A 24,643-nucleotide genomic window follows, 5' to 3' on the forward strand; every position below is an offset into this window, starting at 1 on the left:
GATTCCTGAGTTGTATTTGTTTGGTTATAGATTATTAGTCCATCCAAGGATGTTCAGTGCATTGCACTGTAGCAAGGTTAGCCTCCTGATGTATTTTTTTCTGTTTAAAATTTTGTTTATCCAAAAAAAAAGAGGAAGAGAAGAGAAAAGTACTCCATGCTTGGAGCAGAGAGCATTTTAATTTTTTGTGCCTTCTTTGGAATGGAACTCCAATTTGGTTCTTGTCGTGTTGAAATCCTGAGAAAACCACGCTGCTTTAAAAGATGGTGACCATTTTGCGAGAATACTTTTGATTTCTTAGTTTTTAAAGCAGTTTGTCAAAGTAAAACCACCATCAGTGTTCTAGACACTGTTATTCCGAGTCCTCTCGAATATCGATCCTTACGATAGGTTAACTTTGTCACTATCCAATGATATAGAATTCCAAGCATCTGCTAAACCTAAGCCTGAGTAAATACCATTTTTTCCCCTCTCCAATGATCAGGGAAACTTGGTTTTGACATTCCATTTTCGTCAAAAAAGTCATGGCCACCCTGTAGTCGAAATTCACTCATTAGAATCTCATGTGTCCGCTGCCTTGGGTTCAACTCACTGAATATGGGTCTAAGGTTGGCCCAGGTGTCTCACCGTCTCTTTGCATCAACCACAAAACAAGGCTCATGAACCCACTTGCCCAGGGCATCATGGGTCACATATCCTGTCCAGTCTGCTACGTTTGAACGAGATTTCTCTTATTAGGTTCGGGCGCCATCGTTGTCAATGGGACCCAGAGCTGGTGACATGTTTTTCTAAAAAAGTCCAGTTTACTCAACCGACACGATTTCTTTAGTGGATTGGTTCCCTGCTGCCACAATCAGGTTTGGGATGCCAATGCTCAAACCCAAAATTTTGATTCATTCTACATCAAATACTTGTTAAATGACACATTTCACGACATGATTTTTCGAGGAAAAAAAAAGTACTTAGACAGCGCGTAACAATTATGATTACTTCGCAAAACCTGTGATGTGAATATGAGATAATAATAAAACTATAAAATTTATAATAAAACAAAATATAAAGCTTAATTATGACTAATTAAATATTGAAAGGTAAAAATAAAAATAAAAATAAAAAAAACTAACTTTAGTAAACTTATATAAGTGATCAGCATAATACCTTGGGTAAAAGAAATTCTTTAGAAATTCTTTGTCCCGCTCTGGGAACGGGGGAGTCTGTTTTACGGGACAAATTTTCCAACCTAAAATAGAGAAAAAAATTAAGGTGGCATTAGAATCTCCATATAAGTAAAAGAAATTTGAGAATCAGTATTTAAATTGATTAAGTTTACTAAATATGTTATTATATATATATATATATATATATATATATTAGAGAGATGAGAAACTAAAGGAGGATATAATTGAAATTTTTTTCCAAATAAAAAAAAAAGATTACAATTCAAAGAACATAGATTAAATTTGAAGTGAAAAAAATATTCTAGGGCTTTTATGATTTTTTCTTGGACATGAGTAAAATAAGGTAGGGGAGAGAGAAATGAAATGGAGAAAAGAATATGAACCATCACCAAAACATACATAATTACAAAAATGCACTTCCCAAGTAGAAAGAGAACGCTAACACATATCAAATAACATGGCAAAATATTTTTTTTCACTATTAGGATCAGTTATACACACTATTTGAATGTAGCAAAATGAGGGATACGTGGTCTGCACACGTCAGCAGCTTGTTATTTTTTTTATATATCAAAAGATAATATTACTCGCATGACTAAATAGTTATTGTGAAAAAACCATTATGAAATGATAAATTCACCCTTGCAAAGATGTTTTGAGAACTTTAATTTTAAAATAATATGGTCATTACACCATGCTTAAAAAATTAAAAAAAAATTAAGAAATAATAAAAATGCTTCTCAACAATCTAAAATAACAAATAAATCTCGTGAAAGCACAAATTTATACTTATAAGCAAGTTCAGTGAGTTTTTTTAAGGAATAAACATAAATCCAATATTATAATCTACAATAATTTAAACCTAATACATAGCACCGCTATGATTTAGTTTCTGTTAATTTAACATTTAATGTTAGGTCATAACTAGATTTAAAAGATGACGTTAAGGCATAGCCCACTTCATTTTAATAATTTAGGGTTATTATCTCACATAATGGTTTTTAAAGTGTAAGGTAGATAATTGTTTTCAAAATATTTTTTATTTGAAAATATATTAAAATATATTTTTTATTTTTTAAAATTTATTTTTAATATCAGTAATAAAAAACACTAAAAAAATTAATTTAAAAAAATCAAATTTTAATGAAAAATAAATGTATCCTTAATGCCAAACACCTCTTAATCAAATTTCTCGTCTATTCCCTTCAAGTTGTCGTAATCTAGAGATATAAACACTCGTGGGTCAACATGTAAGCAATTGAACTCATTGAGAGAAAAAAAATATTCTTTTCCATATTTCTTGCATCTATTATCTTTATTTATTGTCCTTGCAACTTGTAACACGCGACTTGCAACATTTCTCAAACATCATAAAATCCCCTATGCTGTATTGAGGATTTATTTTGTGGGGGTTCGTGGACTTCCAACGAAGAGAGTATTGATCTGCACAAACCAGGGATAGATGGGAGAAAGCCAGTGACAAGATTCTATAATTTTTATGCTAAAAAAGGATAAATTTTATTAAAGGAAAGAGTGCCCACCAAAGAATGCAAAATGCCTGTCTATCTGTTACAAGCTTGTGAAAATATTTGGTTAACAAATTCTACACTTTACGAGCACGGGTCCTCTGTTTAGTTGCAAACTGGACTACCTTTTCCTCCACAGGAAGGCCCTTCCGCCGCCTCACGGCATCAATGAGCTTTCTTGCTGTGTTAGGAAGAACACTAGAACCATCTCCAAACTCTTCAATCTCCTCTTCTGTTTTAGGTACAAAGAAAGGATCCTCGGAAAGTTCTTCCCAGTGACTCAGTACAAGAAGAGCACTTGCAGCACCCGCAGTCTTTCTTCTAAGATCTTCAGCAAAACCAAAGCTTTCAGAAACTGGGACGTATGCTTGAACCGAGAAAAGTGCAAATCCTTCCTGCATTTCCTCATTTAAGACCTGTGCTCGTTTCTGATTAAGCACAGCATACATGGAGCCCAGATATTCAGGTGGGGTGTTCAACTCACAAAAATACATTGCTTCAACAAGCCGAGGTTTCTTCTGAAGCACAGCTGCTCTGCATGCATCTTTCACAGCCGTCATTACCTGTCCAGTGAAGATCGCATACTGCTCAGATTGTTGATTAGACTCGGAATCGTCAAATTTCTCAGCCAAAGGATTTATGCAGGCCTCAACAACAAAAGCCAATCCCCACATTGGTTCATCACATAAGGGGCCAGCTGCTGTTGCTAGTTGAAATCCAGACACTACACTGTTCTGAAGACTCTCTGCTTCCCTGTATAATGCAATGAGCTCTTCTGAGGATGTGTCAGCAGGCATTTCACCATTACCCGAACATTCCACCAGCCCCAACCTTTCAGAAACGTGAGGGGAACCCCGTACAAGAGCAGAGGAATCATTGCTCAAGCTTTTGGAATCAGGAGTGAAGAGGATGTTAGGGCCAACCTGTCTCGGTCCAAGTGCCCAGATCCTCTTTAGAAACTTTTGCCACTTAAGTTTGTACTTTTCAGCCCGATCCTTGTCCTTCTTACTCAATGACAAAATGTCACTCTCCACAGCACCCATTATGCGTTTTTTTAGAACTTCAACCGGACTCTCATCTTGCACAATGTTTGATCTCTCTGTTTCCAAGTTGCTAGCTGACTGCCCCAGCTTGCCACCGATAATATCTCCTAGTAGATCAGTGCTTTTATCAAGCACCATGGTTAGTGCAGATGGAAGTTTCATGACCTGCACACGAACAACACATCTTCCATTTGGTGTCATCTTCTCAACATAATCTGAGCTTCTAGTTGATGATTTCAGGTTATCCAACATATTGGACGCTTCTCCCTCAATAGTCTCCCTATAGGACACAAGAGGTGGAGAGACTTCCAGGCTCACTTTTGCAAACCTCTCTTTCAAATCCTTAATGCACCTTTCCAGATGAACTTCTCCAGCAGCAGCCAGAACATGTTCCCCTCTAGAGGAAACAGTAACCTCCACAAATGGATCAGCCCGGTTCAGAAGCTTTAAACCTTTCATCAGAGCACCAGAATCAGCTGGATCAGAAGGCTCAATAGCAACTCTCAGAGTTGGGGCCACCTGGAAAGCCATGCTTGAGAAAGGCCAGCAGTTTTTGGTGGATGATAGAGTTGCACTTTTCAATATATGCTGGCCAAGGCCTCGGATCGCCACAACATTCCCAGCCTTTGCAGAAGCCACTGGTTTCAAGCCTTGACCCATCATTAGATACAACGAGTGCAGCTCAGCCACCTGTATGTGCTTCTGCATTGACTCCCCCTTCAATGGGTCATACAATGCTGAAAGCACAAAGACTCTTTGTCCAGAACAAAGAACCCCGCTAAAAATTCTAGCAAATGCAAGGAAACATTCATCTGATTCACTGTTTCCATTTTCATCACTGAAATTGCTCAGAATCTCCCCATTCAAACCCCTTTGAGGTAACAATTTTGTTGGGACAGCAAACATTTTGGATACAAAAGCAACACAAGGTGCTTCAGGACTGGAATCACAAACCTGAATAGACATTCTAACAAGATCCGCCTCTGCAAGAGCACTAGAGTTGACCCCATCAAGCAAAACTTCTCTCTTGGGAACCAAACGTGATATCCGGAAGGATTGAGCTGCAATTGGATCCGGCATGCACTTCACAACCATCGACAAAATTGCATCTGACAAAGGAAGCCAGCGACTCATAACAGATTGCAGCACAGCCTTTGGATCCTTATTCAGAAGCTCACGGGGTGGTACATTCAAATTAAATGATTTTATGACTTTCTCGAGTAAGCCTTTATTCCCATCAGGCTCTAAAGCAGATTGGTAAACTTGCCACAGTGGTTCCAGCACAAACTGCACAAACATAGGACGCTCCCTGCTGCCTGCATCCACAAACTTCTTCACTGTAATCATCTTTGTCTTTGGATGGAAATACCTAGGACCCCAGAGAGCCTTCTGCAATGCAGCTGAACTTGCTCCAAGCTTTGTGGCATAAAACTCAGCAAACTCATGAATAGTAAAACCCCACCCATCCAGTGCACAAGCAAATGCCACATTCCCTTTCTGTGGTTGAAAAGTGTCCTCCTCATCATCCTCTATAAACTCAAGATTCTCATCTTCACCCTCACCAGAGGGCCCAGCACGTATTGAATCAACATCAGACAAATACTTCTCCGACTTATAAGCACTCATTATCCCATTCACCTCATGAACAATCTTCACCAACCGATTATAGGCTTCCATCGGACTCATTTTCAACTCACATATCAACCTATCAATCTTATTAAGCACTAAACAAGGCGTAAGCTTCTCAATCCAAGCTTGACGCAAAACAGCATGTGTCTGAATATGTACCCCCTCAACAGCATCAACCAAAACCAATCCCCCGTCACTCAACCTCGCAGCAGTTGAAACCTCACTACAAAAATCCATATGACCAGGTGAATCTATAAGGTTGACTGAATAATCCTTATAATGAAGAGAAATCGACGAGCTCTTCATCGTTATCGCACGCCTTTGTTCCTCATCAAGAAAATCCATGAACCTAAGTTTCCCAGCTAATTTAGGGTGAAGCAAACCCCCACCCGTTGCAGCAATTAAATGGTCAGCAAGAGTTGTCTTGCCATGATCAACATGTGCTAGTATGCACATGTTTCGTATATTTCGGGTATCATCAAAATCACCCATCTTAAAACCCTAAAACAAACTTCAACAACAACTTAACAACAAAAACAAACAAGAACCACTGAATTAGACAAAACAAGAAAAACTCAAGTTAGGAATTTGTCTAAGAGAAAGTATAGGCCCACTAAATAAGGCAAAAGGGGTGCATAACAAGAAAAGATTTTTTATGTCTGTTAGGTTCTTTTCTATGGAGGATCGGAGAAACCCTGGATTTTCTTGATGTTGTTGTTCTTGTTATTTCTATATGTGACTGTGTTCTTGATGTTGTTGTTCTTGTTATTTCTCTATATGACTGTGTTCTTGAAAGCATAATTAGAAAAGGGAGAGAGAGATACCAGTGACGATGGCTGTTTATGGCGCTGTAAAATAGAGACTAGGGCAGAGATGTATTCCTTTGAGTGTCTCAGGCGATGGAGAGCGAAAGCTTCTTGAGAGGAGCACATGGCAGCCTAATGAATGTTGTTTAGGGCTTGTGTTTTTGGGTTGGGCTGATATTAAGGCCTGAATTGAGCCCATACACATGGTAATATAATAATAATAATAATAAAAATAAAAATAATCTCATGAATATCTCTTAGGAAGGAATATTTGTATTAAATCAACTGCCAATTCCTGTTCAAGTCCATAAAGCACATTTATATTAAATCAAATCTTTAGAAGGAAAATCTTCTTAACCCTTCATGCAACCCTTCGTGTGTGTTTATTGTTGTTAAATCCAATCTAGATGAGGGTTAGATAAATTAATATAAAAAATTAAAAATTAATTATTCTTGATCGAGTTAATCAGATTTCAATTTAACTTTAGTTAAAGGTTTATAACTAGATTATATCAAATTAACTTCTAAATATATTTTTTAGAATTTTAATCAATTTCCAAGTTGACTTATAAAGTTAAGCTAAATTTAATAAAAAAATACACATTAATTAATAGATTATATCTAATATTAATTTCTTAAGAAACAAAAATTATTTTAATTGAATCAAGTTTAATTTTTTTCTAATAAAATTTATGATGATAAATTTAGATGGAAGATGTAGAGATATAATTTAAAAGATATTCTCATAGGCTAATTGAGAGTCATTGTATGTATAGTGAAGAGATGCTTTGAGTTTTGACTATATTGTAAAAGTCAATCTCATTTGAATATATAATTTTTTATAGCTTGAGTCCCACCGTACAAAATGCTTATAAAAATAAAATATAATTATAAAATTTAAATTAATAATTACATTAAAAATTCAGCAAGCATGTTTCACAAGTCATGTTTTATTTGATATTAAGGCCTGAATTGAGCCCATACAGATGGTAATATAATAAAAATAAAAAATAAAAATAATCAAATGAATATCTCTTAGGAAGGAATATTTGTATTAAATCAACTGCCAATTCCTGTTCAAGTCTATAAAGCACATTTATATTAAATCAAGTCTTTAAAAGGAAAATCTTCTTAACCCTTCATGTATGTTTATTGTTGTTAAATCTAATCTGGATGAGGAATTAAATAAATTAATATAAAATAATTTAAAATAATATCATTTTAAATTAAAATTTTAAAAGTTAATTGTTTTTGATCGAGTTAATTAAATCTCAAATTAATCTTGATTTTTAACCAGATTATATCAAATTAACTTTTAAATATGTTTTTTAGAATCTTAATCAATTTCCAAGTTGATTTGTTAAGTTAAGCTAAGTTTAATAAAAAAAAAATGCACATTAATTAATAGATTATATCTAATATTAATTTCTTAAAAAAAAAAATTATTTTAATTGAATCAAGTTTAATTTTTTTTGAACAAAATTTATGGTGATGAATTTGGATGGAAGATATAAAGATGTAATTTAAAAGATACTCTTAGAGGCTAATTGAGAGTCATTGTATGTATAGTGAAGGGATACTTTGAGTTTTGACTATATTGTAAAAGTCAATCTCATTCGAATATATATTTTTTTAGCTTGCGTCCCACCATAAAAAATGCTTATAAAAATAAAAGATAACTATAAAGCTCAAATTAATAATTACATCGAAAATTCAGCAATCATGTTTCACAAGTCATGTTTTAAGTATAATTCGGGCCTAAAAGTTCATGTTAAGAATTTTTTATTTTATTTCATATTGTAAACTTTAGGATCCTAATTTGATTTTAATTAGTTAGTTCGATTTACCACCTATTTAAATAATATATAAGTTATTTTCAAAATAATTTAAAAAATGAGAAATTACCTGATCTTTCATAATTTGGTCAATTTTTTACATTGTCTCTATTCTTCTTTACAAATTATGATTTACATCTCTTAAGTTATAAGTTATATAACAATTTATATTCTCATTAATACGTTAACAAAATAGCTTAAAGTATTTATAAGATCACTATTATATTATATATAATGACTATATAACTATTATATTAAATATTACCACTATGTCATCAATTTTTATTAAAAAAACTCTAACCATCACCGTTATCATTTTTTCTTTATCAAAATCCGGCAACCCAAGCACCACAATTCATGAGCTCTACAAGGCAAGTCCAATCACTTGAACCTGATGGAGAGAATTCCGAGCATCAGTGCTCCGAGGAACTTCCTTTTAACCACAACAGCGATTAAGGAGGCATTTTTTTTGTAAGATTGGGACAATACTGTTTCCTTGATAACTTTCAACAGTTACTTGCGCTGAACAAAAGTTACAATCTATTTTCTGAATCTCAGAATCATCATCACAGCTAACGAAAAATTTAAAGCGTGGTTCAAATCTGATTTGCTGGAGGAGAAGGCAACCTCCCAGCTTGCTTCCAATGCACAAACTATGCCATGAAAAACACCAAATAATCAAAAACTCTATCCTCTCTCTCTCCTTTAAGGTTGTGTCTTGTCCGAATCTACAAATTGAAGTGTATGCCGCTGCTAAGGATGCTTGAGCATGCTTTTTATCCACGAGCAACGAAACACAATAAGAAATAGAAATTAGGTCTTACAGGGCAATTACTAAGACTCATAACCCACTTCTGCTGATATTTTAACGTCAATAGGGGAGAGGGAGAGAACGAGACCGCTAGGTTGAGAGAAGGGATGAATAGTGTTAATTAGTGATTATCAAATCAATCACCTCCAACATCCACTAAAGCCTCCTGTTACAACACCGAGGACCCAATTGCATCAACAATCTGATTCATCTTAACCGGATGAATAGTGTTAAAGGGTTTGGAACCCAAGTTTCCTGCCTGGGCCGAGAAGAAAACCTGAGCGACAACCCAAAAGAAAACACAACAAACCAAACCAGAGCAAAAGAAAACCCACCATCCCCACAACCCAAAAGAAAAGTAAAAGAAAGAGTGAAAAACAGCTTGATCCAAATGCAGCAACAGCTGGTACAGCAGTCGAAGCCAAGAGAAGGCAATGGCATCCCCAGCTGAAAGCCCCCAAAACCAAACCACATTACTGGAGCTAAAACGAAATGACCCATCAGCTTGCAGCTTGGGAGATGGAAAGGCATGAAGAAATCCCCAGCCGAAAGCCCCCAAACAATATTACTGGAGGCAAAAAAAGTTACCCCTCAGCTTCAGAGATGGAAAGGCGCAAAGAAAACTTGTGCATACCACTTCGGTTTCAACAAAGTCACGTGGCTTTTCAGCTAACATACAGAAAGTACTGCTTTACCATTGTGTACAATAAAAAAGGGAAAAAAATATAAAAATGTTAGAGATTGTTAAAAGAAAAGGAGTGAAAACTAGTGTTTTGTCTGCAAGGATAGAGAGCTAATTAACTCCATGTGACTTTTGAGTAGTACTTTCAGTTCAATTCTAACTGTTCAAATTAACTGTTTTCTTGGTCTTTTAGTATTGATAGCTAAGATAGTTTGCATGCGTGGAGATTGTTGATAGCTAGGATAGTTTTTATGTCTTGCCGGGTTCGTGTTCGGGTGGACTAATCTTGCCTCGTGATTGTTTTTCACTATAAAATATCAGAATTGCAGTAGCCTATGCTTTTGTTTTCCCCAAGTTGAAATTTTTTTATCTTGTTATACCTTGATTTTGATTTTTATGTACATCATTTGATTTTGACCTTAGATAAAGAAGATCTGTCGCTGACTTTTCAAGAATATACAGTTTTTATGGATTTTTTCTTGGAACTTCAGATTCACTAACTAGACACGGAAAGTCAGAAACAGTAACATATCGAGCTTAGAGAGGCCACCAATGCCCCAGAAGCCAAGCTTACCTTCTCACCTAAGAAATTAAGTGCCTGTTTGACACTGCAGTTACAATTGTTTTTAAAGTAAATCGAAGCTTGTAAATATTTGATTAAGAAAAAGATAATTTATTGTCCATGAATTCTATAATAAATTGTGTATAAAATACAAAAAAAAAATAGTAAATTGCTGCTTTTTCATGTGAATAGAAAAAAGACTATACTCCACTATTTAGCGAATAGTGGAGGCTGTTACAGTGAAGCATAACTCCACTGTTTTGGTTGGATCGAATTAAGTCCAGTACGTAAAATATATTAAACCAGGTCTGTCCTAGTAAAATAAAAAAAATTAAATATTTTTTTATTTTTTAATTATATTTTATTCACTTGATGATGTAGTATTTGTAGAATTTGATCGCAATTTTAATTTTATGCTTTATTATATTTTACAAGTTATATTGTTGCACGTTTAAGAAACCAAAAAAAATATCGAATGTATTTTAGAAGTGATGAAATTATAGATAGTTGAATGGAATAATAAAAAATATTTTATATAAAGTATTATTTATTTCATGATGTAATAACAACAGTTAAATCTATAATATTTAAATTAAAACCCATCAATATATATATATATATATATATTAAATTATTTTATAACCTCAATTTCAAAAACATTCTTAACCAAACATATTAAATTACTTTTTATTTAACCTCAATTTTAACCACAGTTTTAACCAAACATATATTTTTCCAACCCAGCCTCAACTAAAAATACTTTTTACAAAACAACTTTTTTCAAACTACAACTACAATAACAACTGCAATGCTAAATACACCCTAAGCATGAACCGCACACACAAAGAACAACAAAAACCAAGAAGAAGTTTAGAGAAAAAACCAACAATGAAAACAATATGAACCACCATAAACACAACCATTAATACCCCCACCCCCCTAAAAAAAAAAAACATCATAACAACAAACATCTCATTGCATGCACAAATCGAGGCAAAAGAAACTATTTTGTTCCTTTATCTTAACCTTGAAAACACTTTAAATAAAAAAAGGAGGCAAATTTGTAAGCATGTTGAATTTAGAAAATAAGAAAATGTAGAGAAACATGTAAAAGAAGACTCTTTTACCTTTAATTCTCCATGCCCACCCCTTTTTTTTTATATGTTATCAAATAATTATCTCAACTTAATAACTTAAGTTATTAAATGAGATTTCAAGATATGATTTATATTATTATCTAACATATTCTCTCAAGTGAAAGTTTTTTGAACATGAAACTTGTACGGATTCACATTACTTTATGCTTGGGTTTTATCAAATAAATGAGAATGGTGGGATTCAAACTCGAGACCGCTTGGTTATCAAGGTTCTGATATCATATTAAAAAACCATCTCAACTCAATAGCTGAAGCTATTAGGTTGAATTAATTTTTCTGGGTTTAATTAATTTTTTTGACATATATCTCTACTCATATTCATTATACAATATACTACAGGATATTAATATTTTACTGTCCATCAAGATATAGGTTATTGTAAATTAAAGTAGTATAATGATGTGGTTATCCTTACTAAAAAAAAATTATAGTTGGGAGTTAGTTTTTTTTTTTAGGATATATTTGATATTAAAATAATAACAGGAGATAGAATAGTTCGTTTGGGCTGCAATGTAGATATTGATTAGCCCTCCAGAGCACAAGATTTTAGTCTTGAGTTGGGAATTTCTCTTGTCTTCTCAAGAAAAATAAATAGTGAAAATACACTTATACTATAGAAAAAGAGAAAATATATAATTGTGTTGAGGGGCTTTGTTGTCTTTTTATTTTATAAATACATCATTTTATTATTATTATTATTATTATTATTATTATTAAGGGCCCCAGACCTGGAAACTTAGGTTCGACAGGAGAGCCATACCTAAGTAACTTAGATCTTACATGGGCTTACCAAGTTACTTGGATTTAGAAGGTGATGTCAAACTCACAAAACTTGAGTTTTGTTATTATTATTAAATTTAAAATAAAATATTATTACTAATAAAAAAACCATAAATTTGATTTGAAAGATAAAATTAAAAATTAAAAGAACTTGAATTAGGCATGTTTAATATTATTATTTTCATTATTACTAATATAATTAATAATAAATTTGAAAAAAAAAATTCAATTGGAAAAAAATCCATAGATTTAATTTGAATGGTAAAATTAAAATTATTATTATTATTAAATTTTAAAAATAATAGTATTATTATTAAAGAAAAACCATAAATTTGATTTAAAGAGATTATAAATTATAAAAATTAAGGTAAATTTTTTTTAATATTTTTTTTAATATTATAAATATTTTTATTATTATTAGAGGAGTAAGAAACTTGGGTCTAACAGTGATGCTAGAAATGAAAATATTTTCTATACTTTTAATATTTTTTTAAAATATATTAATCATACTATTACAATAGTAATAACTAAAATATCTCGTCCCAACATCATATTCAGTCGAAAAACAATGAAAGGCAAGAAAAGAGAAATTAAAAGACAACCTGAACAACCAAACCTTCCTAAAAATAAACTAAACGTGAAAAATAAAAATTAAATGAAGAATGTGAAATCACAACATAGAAATACCTGTCCCCCTCTCTGTTCCTTTCATCCGGCCTTGTAAAGGGGACTGAAAGAGTCAATCCCACCCTTTTTTTATTTTATTTTGCCTTTCCTTTTAGGATTTGCAGAGCTCTAAAAGCAATTTTAGAAATAATTCTTACTCTTTTTTATTTTTATTTTATTTTTGTGTTGTAAAAATATTTAAAAAATAATTTTTTTATTTTAAATTAATAATTTTTAGTGCTTTCAGATCATTTTAATGTGTTAATATCAAAAATAAATTTTAAAAAACTTAAAAAAATATTATTTTAATATATATTTAAATACAAAATATTTTAAAAACAACTACTATAACATTCTAAAACATTATATAAGTTTAAAAACCTAACAAAAAAACCTTTAAAAACACTTAGTCAACCAAAAATCTAAATGTCAACAACATAGTGATACTATTAACAACATTTTAGGGAGAGTGCTGCAGTTTTTTTCTTAATTTTTTTCTTTTTTTATTTTACATGTTTTTTTCTCTTTTTTTTTTAAATTGACTTTTTTTCTTTTTTTAGTGTTTTTTTCAAAAATATCTTTACCAATTTTTTAAATATTGAATTGATTGAGAATATAGATATGAATTTTTTTTAAAAAAAATATTATGAATTGCTATAATATTTTCATGGTTGGTTTTTTTCTTTCTTTTTATGATTTTTTTCTTTTTTTAATGGTCTTTGTTGATTTTTTTATATTGAGTTGGTTGAGAATTTAGCTTCATAATTAAAAAAAAAATATTATGGATCGCTACAGTGTTTTCTTCATATAATTTTTGTTTTATTGCAATGTTTCCCCACATGTTTTTTAAAAATTATTTTTGTTAAATTTATTTTTTCAATATTGAGTTGGTTGAGAATTTAACTTTAACTTTCCCTACATGTTTTGTTTTTCTTTTTTTTTTTCCTTTTATGGTTTTTTTCCAAAAATTGTCTTTTTTAGAATTGTTTTTGTTGATTTTTTTTTAGTATTTAGCTAATTGAGAATTTAATTTTTTATTTTTTTCTTTAAAACACTGTAAATTACTACAGTGGTTCTCCATGTAGTTTTTAAAATGATTTTTTTATTTTTTTAGAATTATCTTTGTCAATTTTATTTTTTTCATATTGAGCTAATTAAAGAATTTAGCTTTTTAGTTATTAAAAATATCATGGATTACTACAATATTTCTTCACATGATTTTTGATTTGCTATAGTGTTTCCTTACATGTTTTTTTATTTTTTTAAATTATATTTATCAAATTTATTTTTTTCATACTAAACACCGTTAATTGCTACAATGTTTTCCCACGTGATTTTTTTATAATTTTTTTTAAATTATTTTTATTGATTTTATTGTTTTTAATATTGAGCTGTTTAAAAATTATAGCTATAAATTTTTTTCATGAAACACCACAGATTGTTACAGTTGTTCCTTACATGATTTTTTTTCTTTTATTTTTTATTATATTTTCCAAATAAAATTTTGTTGATTTTATTTTATTTATATTGAATTGGTTAAGAATTACAATTGTATATATATTTCTTTATGAAATACTATAAATTGCTATAATATTTTTCTAAATGATTTTAATATTGAGCATGTTAAGAATTTAACCTTAACTTTCTTTCCATGTTTTTTTTTTATTTTTTTGTTTGCTTTTTGCTTTTTTTCCCCCAAAATTATCTTCTTCTTGTTTTTTCTTTTAAAATCAAGTGCAGTGTTTGAAGGGTACTTGTAATTACAATTATATTTTTTATTTTTAAAAATATATTTAAAATATCAGCACATTAAATAATATAAAAATATTAAAATAATATTAATTTGAACAAAAATAAATAAATAAATAAATAAAAATCAAATTTTTTAAAAAAATACTTTTGTAAAATAAAAATAAACTGTGCTTGACCTCATCACAATGAAGCCAAACCCATCGATTCCCAGGCCAATTTTCAAAAATTCCAGCGGCCCTGAGTGTGTGTGGCCGTGAAGGAAAGAAGCCCCACCTTTATACAAGAGAAGATAAAATGTTAATCCATATTGGATTCCTCTTAGCTCGCACAATGATTTAACGAGGCATTTTGGTTGCTTTTCGCGTGAACGAGGGGCGGAGCTAGAATTATATGACATGAAGGGTAAAAACTTAAGATATAATTTATCATTAAAAAATTTATTGATTTAAAATAAAAATATATTATATTATTTTATATTTAAACACTAAAAATATAAAAATTTAAAATATTTTGCAGGGACTGGCCCTTGCTTGCCTCCTAATTCCACCCCTAATATGAATGGATAAGTTATATTATTATATATATGTATGTATGTATGCATGTGTGTGTGTGTGTGTGTGTGTGTGTATGTATATGAAGCCAAAATTATGCTATTATCTGAATCATGCGCTGTTCCGTTAATATTTCTCTTAAGACAATCGAGATCAGTTTCTTTGATTAACACACCATGTACTGCACCATTAATTCCTTCTCCAACAACATCCACACGCACCCAAAACCCATACAAAAAACTTGTCACCCTACTTTTCGTGGCATCCCCCAGTTCGGTGCACGACTGCCTTCTCGTAGACAAGCAACTTGGGTGCCTGTACTAATCTCTTCGCAAGAAAAAAATACAATCCAGGGAGATAATGCAGACACCGGATCATCGCTTGGAAAGATAGCATCATCAAATTCACCATTTCTGTCCTCCCACATTTCAAGATTCCAAAATTGCCTCAGCACCTCCATATTCAAATTCATCGACCACCGGCCTCCTCTTGATCCGTCGGTCGATCCATATCAAGTGTTCTCCGGGAATTTTGCTCCAGTGGATGAACTTGAGCCCACTAACTGCACTGTAGTGGAGGGAGAGCTCCCTAGCTGTCTAAATGGCGTGTATATTAGAAATGGTTCAAACCCACAACACATGCCTAATGGTCCTCTCCATTTCTTTGAAGGAGACGGCATGCTTCATTCCTTGAAACTATCCGGTGGCCAAGCAACCCATTGTAGTCGCTATGTCAAGACTTACAAATACATGCTTGAGAAAGAAGCAGGTTTTCCCATCTTTCCAAATATATTATCCGGCTTTTATAGCCTTCCTGACGTCCTTGCTTTTTTCATGGCCGTAGGAAGGGTTCTGTGTGGCCATATCAATCTCATGAGAGGATTTGGTTTGGCCAACACAAGTCTTGCTTTCTTTTCAAATAAGCTCCTTGCTCTTTGCGAGTCTGATCTACCATATGTCATTGGCATGACACAAGAAGGCGACATCGAGACACTAGGCAGATGGGATTTTGATACAAAGATGTTTGCAAGCATGACTGCTCACCCCAAAGTTGACAAGGATACAAAGGATACTTTTGCTTTCCAGTGCAACCCATTATTTTTTCCTCATGTCACTTATTTTCACTTCAATGAGGATGGTGTTAAGCAAAGAGGTGTTCCCCTTTTGTCTGTAAATCAGCCTACTACTATTCATGATTTTGCAATAACCAAACGATTTGCAATTTTCCCAGAGACGCAGTTGGTGGTTGAACCAACAAATGTCATGCTAGGAAGAGGCATGCCTGTGGTTTGTGATCAAAAGAAAGTGCCAAGAATTGGGATCTTACCAAGATATGCTGAGAGTGATTCAAATACGAGGTGGTTTCCAGTCCCAGGGTTTAATGCCATGCATGTCACCAATGCTTGGGAAAATGGGGATGATGAGATAGTCTTGGTAGCGCCAAATGTGTCAAGCATTGCAAATGTTTTTCACGAAATAGAGAAGGTCCATTTCTCACTGGAAAAATTGACTATCAACACGAGAACAGGGAAAGTTTCAAGAAAGATCTTGTCCAAAAGAAGTTTGGAGTTGGGATCTATCAATCCTTCCTATATCGGGAAGAAAAATCGCTATGCTTACTTGGGAATTGCTGAAAAGGTACCAAAGATGTCAGGTTTAGCCAAGATTGATTTGGAACAAGAATGCGAAGTCTCGAGGAGGCTTTATGGGCCAGGTTGTTTTGGAGGGGAGCCGTTGTTTGTTCCTAGAAAAGCAAATGCTGTGAAATCTGATGAAGACGAAGATGATGGATTTGTGGTGAGTTACGTGCATGATGAGAACTCCGGCCAATCAAATTTTACTGTCATGGATGCCAAGTCTCCAAATCTTGACATTGTTGCGAAAGTTAAACTTCCTAGACGTGTTCCATATGGTTTCCATAGCCTATTTTTAAGTGAAAATAGCTTGTCAAATTACTGGTAATTGTAAAGAAAATATGTATTCGAACAGTGCAATTAGCAGCTAGTTAATCTCGGACTTATATTTTTTTTTCCGGTTGAAAAGTAATTTTTAATAAAAATAAAATTTATTTTTTAAAAATTAAGTTTTTTATTATTTTTATGTGCTATGTTAAAAATAAAAAATATTATCTTGATATATTTTTAAATAAAATACATTTTAAAATACAACCACTACCATGTTAAATAAGATTTTACTTTTTAAGGGATAACAGTTATAAATCAACTAGATTTAATTAATTTTTAGCACAGGGAGATGGGTTTGTGATTAAAAAAATTTATTTCCTTCTTGAACCTTTTCAATTCAAATTTTGGAGCCATCACTTAAAGAAATTTAATAAATTTCTTTAAATATATTAGATACATTTTAAAGGATACACATTAAAATTGTTTTTTATAATAATTTTATTTTTTTAATAAATTACTGTAAGGGCAGTGTAGAGGCTAAGAGATTGTTCTTCAATTTTAAAATAATTTTTTTAATTATCTTTTTATTTGATTATGAAAACTAATAATATTTAAATTGATATAGGTAAGTTTGTTGGATTATCTAATTTATAATCCGGCTTTTGCATCGAATTATGAATGGAGTTGAATTTTATAACTATATTCATGATTCTTTACCTTTACTGGTTTAAAAAAAAAAAACATACATATTTCGATATATGAATGCATGCTACATCTTTGCTTCGACCTCTTTCACTAGATTATATAAAACTGATACATACATACATACATACATACATACATACATACATATATATATATATACATATATATATATACACACACACACACACATATATATATATAAGAGTTTTATATAATGATTAATTGGGAAAGTTTCTTGCAAGTAGAAAGTCACGACAAGGGCAATCTAAAAGATAAAAGATGAAAGATATTTTTCTATTTTTTTTATACAATATTATTTTACATGTTATTTTAAGTTGATGTAGTGCATCCAGAGATGGGGGCAAGGAGGGCAAGTAGGGCAGTCCCTCTAAAATAATTTAATGTTTTTTACTAAATAATTAAGTGTGAGCTAGAGGTGTTAACTCTCCATATAGTACCTGCAATCTTGTCAAATAGGTTTATTTTCTAGGTGTTTCCATTCCGGTTTCTTTCATTGACTAAGATACATGTACGCAAAAATTATTTTTCAAGTTATTTATAATAATTTAATTTAATTTTTATGTAAAAATAAAATAAAAATGATATGGAAAAATTTGATTGAAAGAATGTTTTTTATTTTAAATAGTAATTAAATGTAACTTTACTTTTGATTTTTTATTTACTCTTTACCAACGTGAAAAGAAAAAAAATATAAGGTCATTACTTTATGTAATTCTAATATAAATCTTCCAGCTGATAAAAATATAAATTATAAATGAAATATTTTTATAAAAAAATTGAAGTAGAGCCACTAATTAATTTATCTTTCATAAAATAAAATAAGGTAATTTAAAATTATAATCTATTTTTGTTAATAATTTGATGATATTTTTTATAATTTTATAACTTTTACTTATTTTTTTCTCAAATATGCTATCAATTTTTTTTAAAATTCTTGTTATGGTGATTTTTTTCTAATTAATTAGATATATTTTATTGGTTTGTTTTGATTAAGCTTAATTTTTTTTTATGTTTTGTTTTAAGCAGAGCCACCAAAATTATAAATTTTTCTCACGATATATGTTTTGATTTTAGAACATGTCATCCAATCATGTACTCAATTATCCAAAGTTAAAGAACATGTCATTGATTGCTGATTTATGTTAAGGACTTGTTAAAATAAAAAAAATCAATAATTTATTTACTAGCTGACAGGTTAATTCGACTTATTTTGACTCTTCTTGTTTCAATAACAACTACTGAATGAGTTTTTTTAGTGATAAATATTATTAAAACAAGACTTTTCAATCGGATAAAGGATGATTTTCTTGTAAATTATTTGATTATCTATATAGAAAAAGAAATTACTGAAAGATGGATTCATAATTGATATGATAATTAATGATTTTTATTTTATGAAAGAATGACAAGCACAATTAAAATAAATATGTAAGAATTATTTTTTATTATTTTTTGCTTTATTTCAAAGTTTATCAAACATAAATAATACTTTACTTTAACTAATGTTTCTTATATACTTTATATGTTTATATTTGATAGATATAAATATCAAAATTATGCTATTATAATTTATGACGAGCATATAAATTTTGTTTTTTTTTTAAATAAATTACTGCAAGGGCAGTGTAGAGGTTAAAAAATTGTTCTACGATTTTAAAATAAAATTTTTTAGTTACTATAATTATCTTTTTATTTAATTATGAAAACTGATAATATTTAAATTGATCTAAGTAAATTAGTTAATAGATATAAAGATTAACAATATTAAAGTGATAAATACATTATAAAGATAAAATTAACTTTATTATCTTAACTTAATTTGATATTGCTCCAAACATTTTACATTATAATAAGGTTATTATATATTTGTAATAAGTTATTTTAATAAAACTAAATTATATAATTTTTGTTTTACCATTCATGTAAAACAAATTAAAACAAATATTATATTTTATTATATTAATTTTGATGTCTTCTAGTACGTAATTCTAGATCCGCTCGTGAATGCATATATTTGCTTTGAATCAGATTATAGGCAGGGCCAAGTTTTATAATAATGTTCGCGATTCTCTACGAAACCCTTAAAAAGAAAAACGTTCTGGATGTAGTGATATAAAATTAGTTTATGAGAAAAATCAATTGTGGCAGGCATCTTGACCCCAGTACATTTAAAAATTAGAAAGTTTCTTAGATAAGATTTTGCATGAATGAATGAATGGGTCCATATTTGTGTAATATGTATTAAGAATATAATGGTTACGTCGAAGCTTTTTTTTTTTTAAAAAAATGATATTATTTCAATATTTTTTTAAATAAAAATTGTAATATTTATTTTCCCACATCCCTTTAATTAATATATTATTCTTGTAAGACAATTCATTCGCTGTGACTTCAGAATATATTATTCTTGTGAGACAATCAAAATATATGCTAATCAAGGATGCATGCACACGAAAACAAAATATTTTCAGATAAAAGAGAGGAGGAGGGTGCTCTGGAATTGACAATTAATTCGGAATTGAGTAGCTTGTAGAGTCACCAAAACATCGCATTCAGGGTCCAACACTTCCCGGCAAACAAAACAGGATGATCTGCGTCAGAAACACACATATCAGCTAGCCCTACCTAGCTAGCAACAAAATTCCAACCGAGACAGCATTCTGAAATTGCAGCCCATAACTCTGCAGATTACACAAAGCAGCAAATGACAAAGTGAAACAGACGTCCTTCGTTTGATTAATCAATCAGTCCATTGGTTCATGTTTTCTTGTGCTGCAATTCCTGGTCGTGGAAAGGTCTTGATCGGTATGCTTCATGTTATTCTTTCCGAGCCAGCTGTTATACAGGTACCATGGATGCCTTGTTCATCAAACCTCCTGGAGTCCTAATGGTGATCGTGATTTTCCTACAGCAATACAGATTGTCTTACCAAAAAAAACCGAATGAATTTCTTGCTGGGAATAACAAAAATAAGAGTGCTATATATGTCTAGATGAAACAGCAAACAAGCCCCACGAGTCGAAAGATTTTAATTTCCTTGGCTTCCTGAATCTCTCATAGAACAAACTAGTTTTCATGCCCACATTAATTTGGAAGGATTCCTTAATAGTTCATCCATCCATGTCAAGGAGGTCCTCAATTTCTATGGCGGTAACAAAGAGTGAGAATTTGCTAGACTCGCAATGTTTAGTTTCTTGAATCGCCTTGTACATAATAGGCAAGATCGAAATATTCCTGTATATCAGAATTTTCCATTCATTTTACTGAATAACAAAAACCAACAGCAACAGCTAAGTTTCAATCCCTTACAAGTCCTTTAGCAGCTCGATCATGAACAAAAAATCACCTAACTCTCGAGGGATATTATTAGATCCTCTTATATTTTATAAAAGATACGAACAGCAACAACTGCAATTCTTTTATTTTCTTTATTTATTTATAATGATCCACTTGCAATTGGATAATTTATTGATAAAAGAGTGCAGTGGAGTGGAGTATACGCAATGGTTGCCCACAAGCTACATCTAGAAACTGAAAAAGATACATGCATGCACCCTATACGTACAGAATCACAGTAGCTTCAGAAAACAAAATATCTTCAGCAATTGCTGTTGTTACCAAGAACATATCATACGATTGCATCACATTTGCAACTTTCAATCCCAATAACTTTTATTATCAGAAAATTAATAAATACTAATAAAATATTTTTATCAATAAATTATAATGAATTTTAATGAGGTAATTACTATTAAAAAAATTAAAATAAAATTAAAAAATACGATGAAATGTCATTTATATCAATAAAATTATTGATGAAATTAATTTTGTTAGTAAAATCCATTAGTAAAGCGTCCATTTCTCTCTGACACTGTTCATCATGTTAATTATAAAAAGAATTACCGACGGATTGAAATGTTGTCGATGTTATTTAGCGGGTTTTTAAAAATTTTCGAGTAAATTAAAATTTTAAATTAAATATTACAAACAGAATCACCGACGGATTGAAAAGTCATTAGTGATATTTGACGATTTCTAAATTTTTTTATTAAATTAAAATTTTAAATTAAATATTATTGATGGAATCACCACTTGACTGGTTATAAATATTAATATTTAATTATCTGTCAGTAAAATCGTCAGTAAAATACCCTAATAAATAGAATCCTTCATTTCAAAACAAACGAACCTATTCTTTTTTCTCTTTTTCTTCTTCTCTGCCTTTTTCTTCCCCTTATATAAAAAACATCAACATTCATTTTTTTTTCTCTTCTCTTCTCTTCTATCCTCAACACCTCTTCTCCTTCATTTTTTGGTATGTTTTTTTTCTTTTTTCTTCTTAGATTTTTTTTAATTAACATATTTTATGAATTTGTTTTTTTTTCCTCTTATCAGCTTCACTCGCAACTACATTAAGATAATTTTTCTTGGTGTTTTTTTTATTATATTAGTTTTTTTTATTTTGTTTTTAAATTTTTCTACTTTTAATAATTGTATGAATGTTGTTATAGGATTTTTTTTCATATGAGATCAATGTTCTTGTTTTATTTTTTTTGTGTTATTTATTTGTTGTAAATTTTTTGAATTGATTTTCTTCTTCTGTTTTTCAAGCAACTCAATTCTGAGTATTGTGGAGTTTTGATTTATATTAATTTAACTATTTTCTAGTTTTGTTAAATATACTTTTTTAGAAAAATATTTTTAAATAATCACCAACGGAATTACATAGAGTGTTTTTATGGTTATGTGACAATCTTCTCAAGGGAAATACCAACGAAATAAGCGTGAATTTTTTTGCTCACATTTTCAATTTGTAAAACTATTGATTTTTTGTTTACCGATAAAATTAATGACAAATAAAAAAATTATCAAAGAATATTATTCTAATAAATATATTTTATCAGTGAATTAACCGGTAAATTTTTTATCAATGGAATGGTAATATCATGACGATGAAAAAATTATGCCTGTAAAACTAGTATTGTAATGTTTTATTTATTCTTAGAGCTTACGAGAAAAAACACACTTGTTGGGTAGCCAACCTTGCATTCTTAAAATCGCAGCCGATAACTCTGCAGATTACACAAAGCACAGCTAAAAAGCAGCAAATGACAGAGCAGAGTGAAACACATGGCCTAGGTTTGATTAGTTAATTAGTCCGCTGGTTCATATTTTGTTATGCTGTAACCTGGTCATGGCAGGTCTTGATCGATACGCTTCATGGTGTTTTTTCTGAGCTAACTGTTAGACAAGTATCATGAATGCTCTGTTCATCAAACCTCCTGGAGTCCTACTGGTTATCGTGTGTTTGCTGGTAAAAACACAGATTTTTTAACAAAAAAATCCGAATATGATTGCATTATAAAAATAAATGGTTATTTTTTGCTTGATTATAAAAATATGCTCGAGACTTACAAGTACATGCTCGAGACAGAGGCCGGCGGCTTTCCCATCTTTCCGAATATGGTATCTGGCTTATATAGCCTCGCAGATATCTTGGATTTGTTATTTTGTGTGGCCGCATCAATCTTGTAAAAAAATTATCAAATAATAATATAAATTATATTTTATAATTTTATTTAAAAATTTAAATTATTAAGTTAAGATGATTCTTTAATATAATATCAAAGTTTTTATAACCAAACAGTCATAAGTTCAAATCTTATAATTTCTATTAATTTGATAAAAAATAAGTATAAGGTAATGTGAATTTGTGCAAGTTAAGAGGATGTGTTAAAAAATAATATAAATTATATTTTAAAATCTCATCTAAAAACTTAAATTATTAAATTAAAATAATTTATTAACATCTAATAACTTAAACTATTAAATAAAATTTCAAAATAGATTTAGTTTACCCACCACTATTCTCGCGTGCTTGTCGCATAAGCTCCTTGCTCTCGGTGAGTCTGGTCTACCATACGCCATTTTGATAGAAAGCTATTTGCAAGCATGACTGCACACCCCAAAGTTGACTAGGATACATAGCAGGCATTTGCTCTCCAAGTGCAACTTCAGACTTGCAAGTTTTGAACCTAATTTTTAAGTCCAAGATTTATCAGGATCATTAACATCAATATTTTAGAAATAATGAAAATTTAAAATTTGATCTGTTTTTAAAATGCCAAATTAACTATAAAATAAATAAAAGAAAATATTTAAAAAATCGGACTTTTAAAATGGTTAAAAAGTGATGAAATGTTTTTTTATATATAAAAAGGAGAGGGCTGGAGCCTGGTTTTGATGATCAAGTGTGAGCTTGCAAACATTTTTAATGGGCCAACAGTAGGCCTATCGTCAATGATTTTAGAAGAGGGACGGACGAACGAGTAAATTTCGACGAAGCGAAGCATCTTCGAGTGTTATTTCCGCTCGGTTTCTTTTTTATTGAATTTGGAGTCACTGCAAATCAGTATCCAAGGAATATTTAAATTAAATTTCAGTCCCTAACTTTCAGATTCTTGCTAATTTATCCCCATATCTCCCATTCCCCATAGTTTCTTTACCGTGGAAATTGAATTTATTAAAATTATTTTTATTAATTTGAAAAACTATAGTATTTTTTTCCTAGAGTATATGACATAGAAAAGTTCAAATAAAGCATTCTTATTCTATTCTATTAGCTGGGAATTAATTAAAATTTACTTTGCCACACTTAATTTTAATCACACATGTAATTATAAATATTGTGATTGTATAAATAAAGATGTGTGTAAAGTATCTTGAAAAAAAATATAATTATTAACAAAAAAAATATTATAAAGATGAATCGTTAAAATATTTGTTTAAAATTCTCATTGTTTCTCCTGATTAGATGAAAAGAATGATATAAAATCAATTTGATTGAAATAATTTCTTTCAAATCCTATTAAGCAAATCTTAGTATCTTATTATATGCAAAAAATGCAAAAAAAAAAGGTGAAAAACTAGCAAATATAATATTTTTTAACAAATAATATATCAATTATAGATACTAATCATATCTCAATGTTGTAGACCAATATCCTATAGATGGCATATATACCATGTTGAGTTT

At 30.5% G+C, this 24,643-nt stretch overlaps 2 protein-coding genes across 2 annotated transcripts; one reads left to right on the plus strand and one right to left on the minus strand.

Moving 5' to 3' along the window:
- Nucleotides 1-2,671: 2,671 nt before the first annotated feature.
- On the minus strand, nucleotides 2,672-6,299 carry LOC105139400 (Ribosomal protein S5/Elongation factor G/III/V family protein). The gene is made up of 2 exons (XM_011045814.1): nucleotides 6,129-6,299; nucleotides 2,672-6,086 (listed from the first exon to the last, which is right to left on the minus strand). Exon 2 carries the CDS (start codon nucleotides 5,866-5,868, stop codon nucleotides 2,782-2,784), a length of 3,087 nt encoding a protein of 1,028 aa, XP_011044116.1. The 5' UTR covers nucleotides 5,869-6,086; nucleotides 6,129-6,299; the 3' UTR covers nucleotides 2,672-2,781.
- An 8,830-nt stretch (nucleotides 6,300-15,129) lies between these two features.
- Nucleotides 15,130-16,940, plus strand: LOC105139409 (zeaxanthin 7,8(7',8')-cleavage dioxygenase, chromoplast-like). Its single transcript, XM_011045826.1, has one exon. The coding sequence runs from the start codon at nucleotides 15,155-15,157 to the stop codon at nucleotides 16,937-16,939; it is 1,785 nt and encodes a 594-aa protein (XP_011044128.1). The 5' UTR covers nucleotides 15,130-15,154; the 3' UTR covers nucleotide 16,940.
- Nucleotides 16,941-24,643: the final 7,703 nt, after the last annotated feature.

Source organism: Populus euphratica, unplaced genomic scaffold (assembly GCF_000495115.2).
Source record: "Populus euphratica unplaced genomic scaffold, PopEup_1.0 scaffold3.1, whole genome shotgun sequence".
Taxonomy (NCBI): domain Eukaryota; kingdom Viridiplantae; phylum Streptophyta; class Magnoliopsida; order Malpighiales; family Salicaceae; genus Populus; species Populus euphratica.

What these genes read in the sequence shown, in the direction of transcription:
- LOC105139400 (XM_011045814.1), bottom strand. Translation starts at nt 5,868, where the DNA reads ATGGGTGATTTTGATGATACCCGAAATATACGAAACATGTGCATACTA.
- LOC105139409 (XM_011045826.1), top strand. Translation starts at nt 15,155, where the DNA reads ATGTACTGCACCATTAATTCCTTCTCCAACAACATCCACACGCACCCA.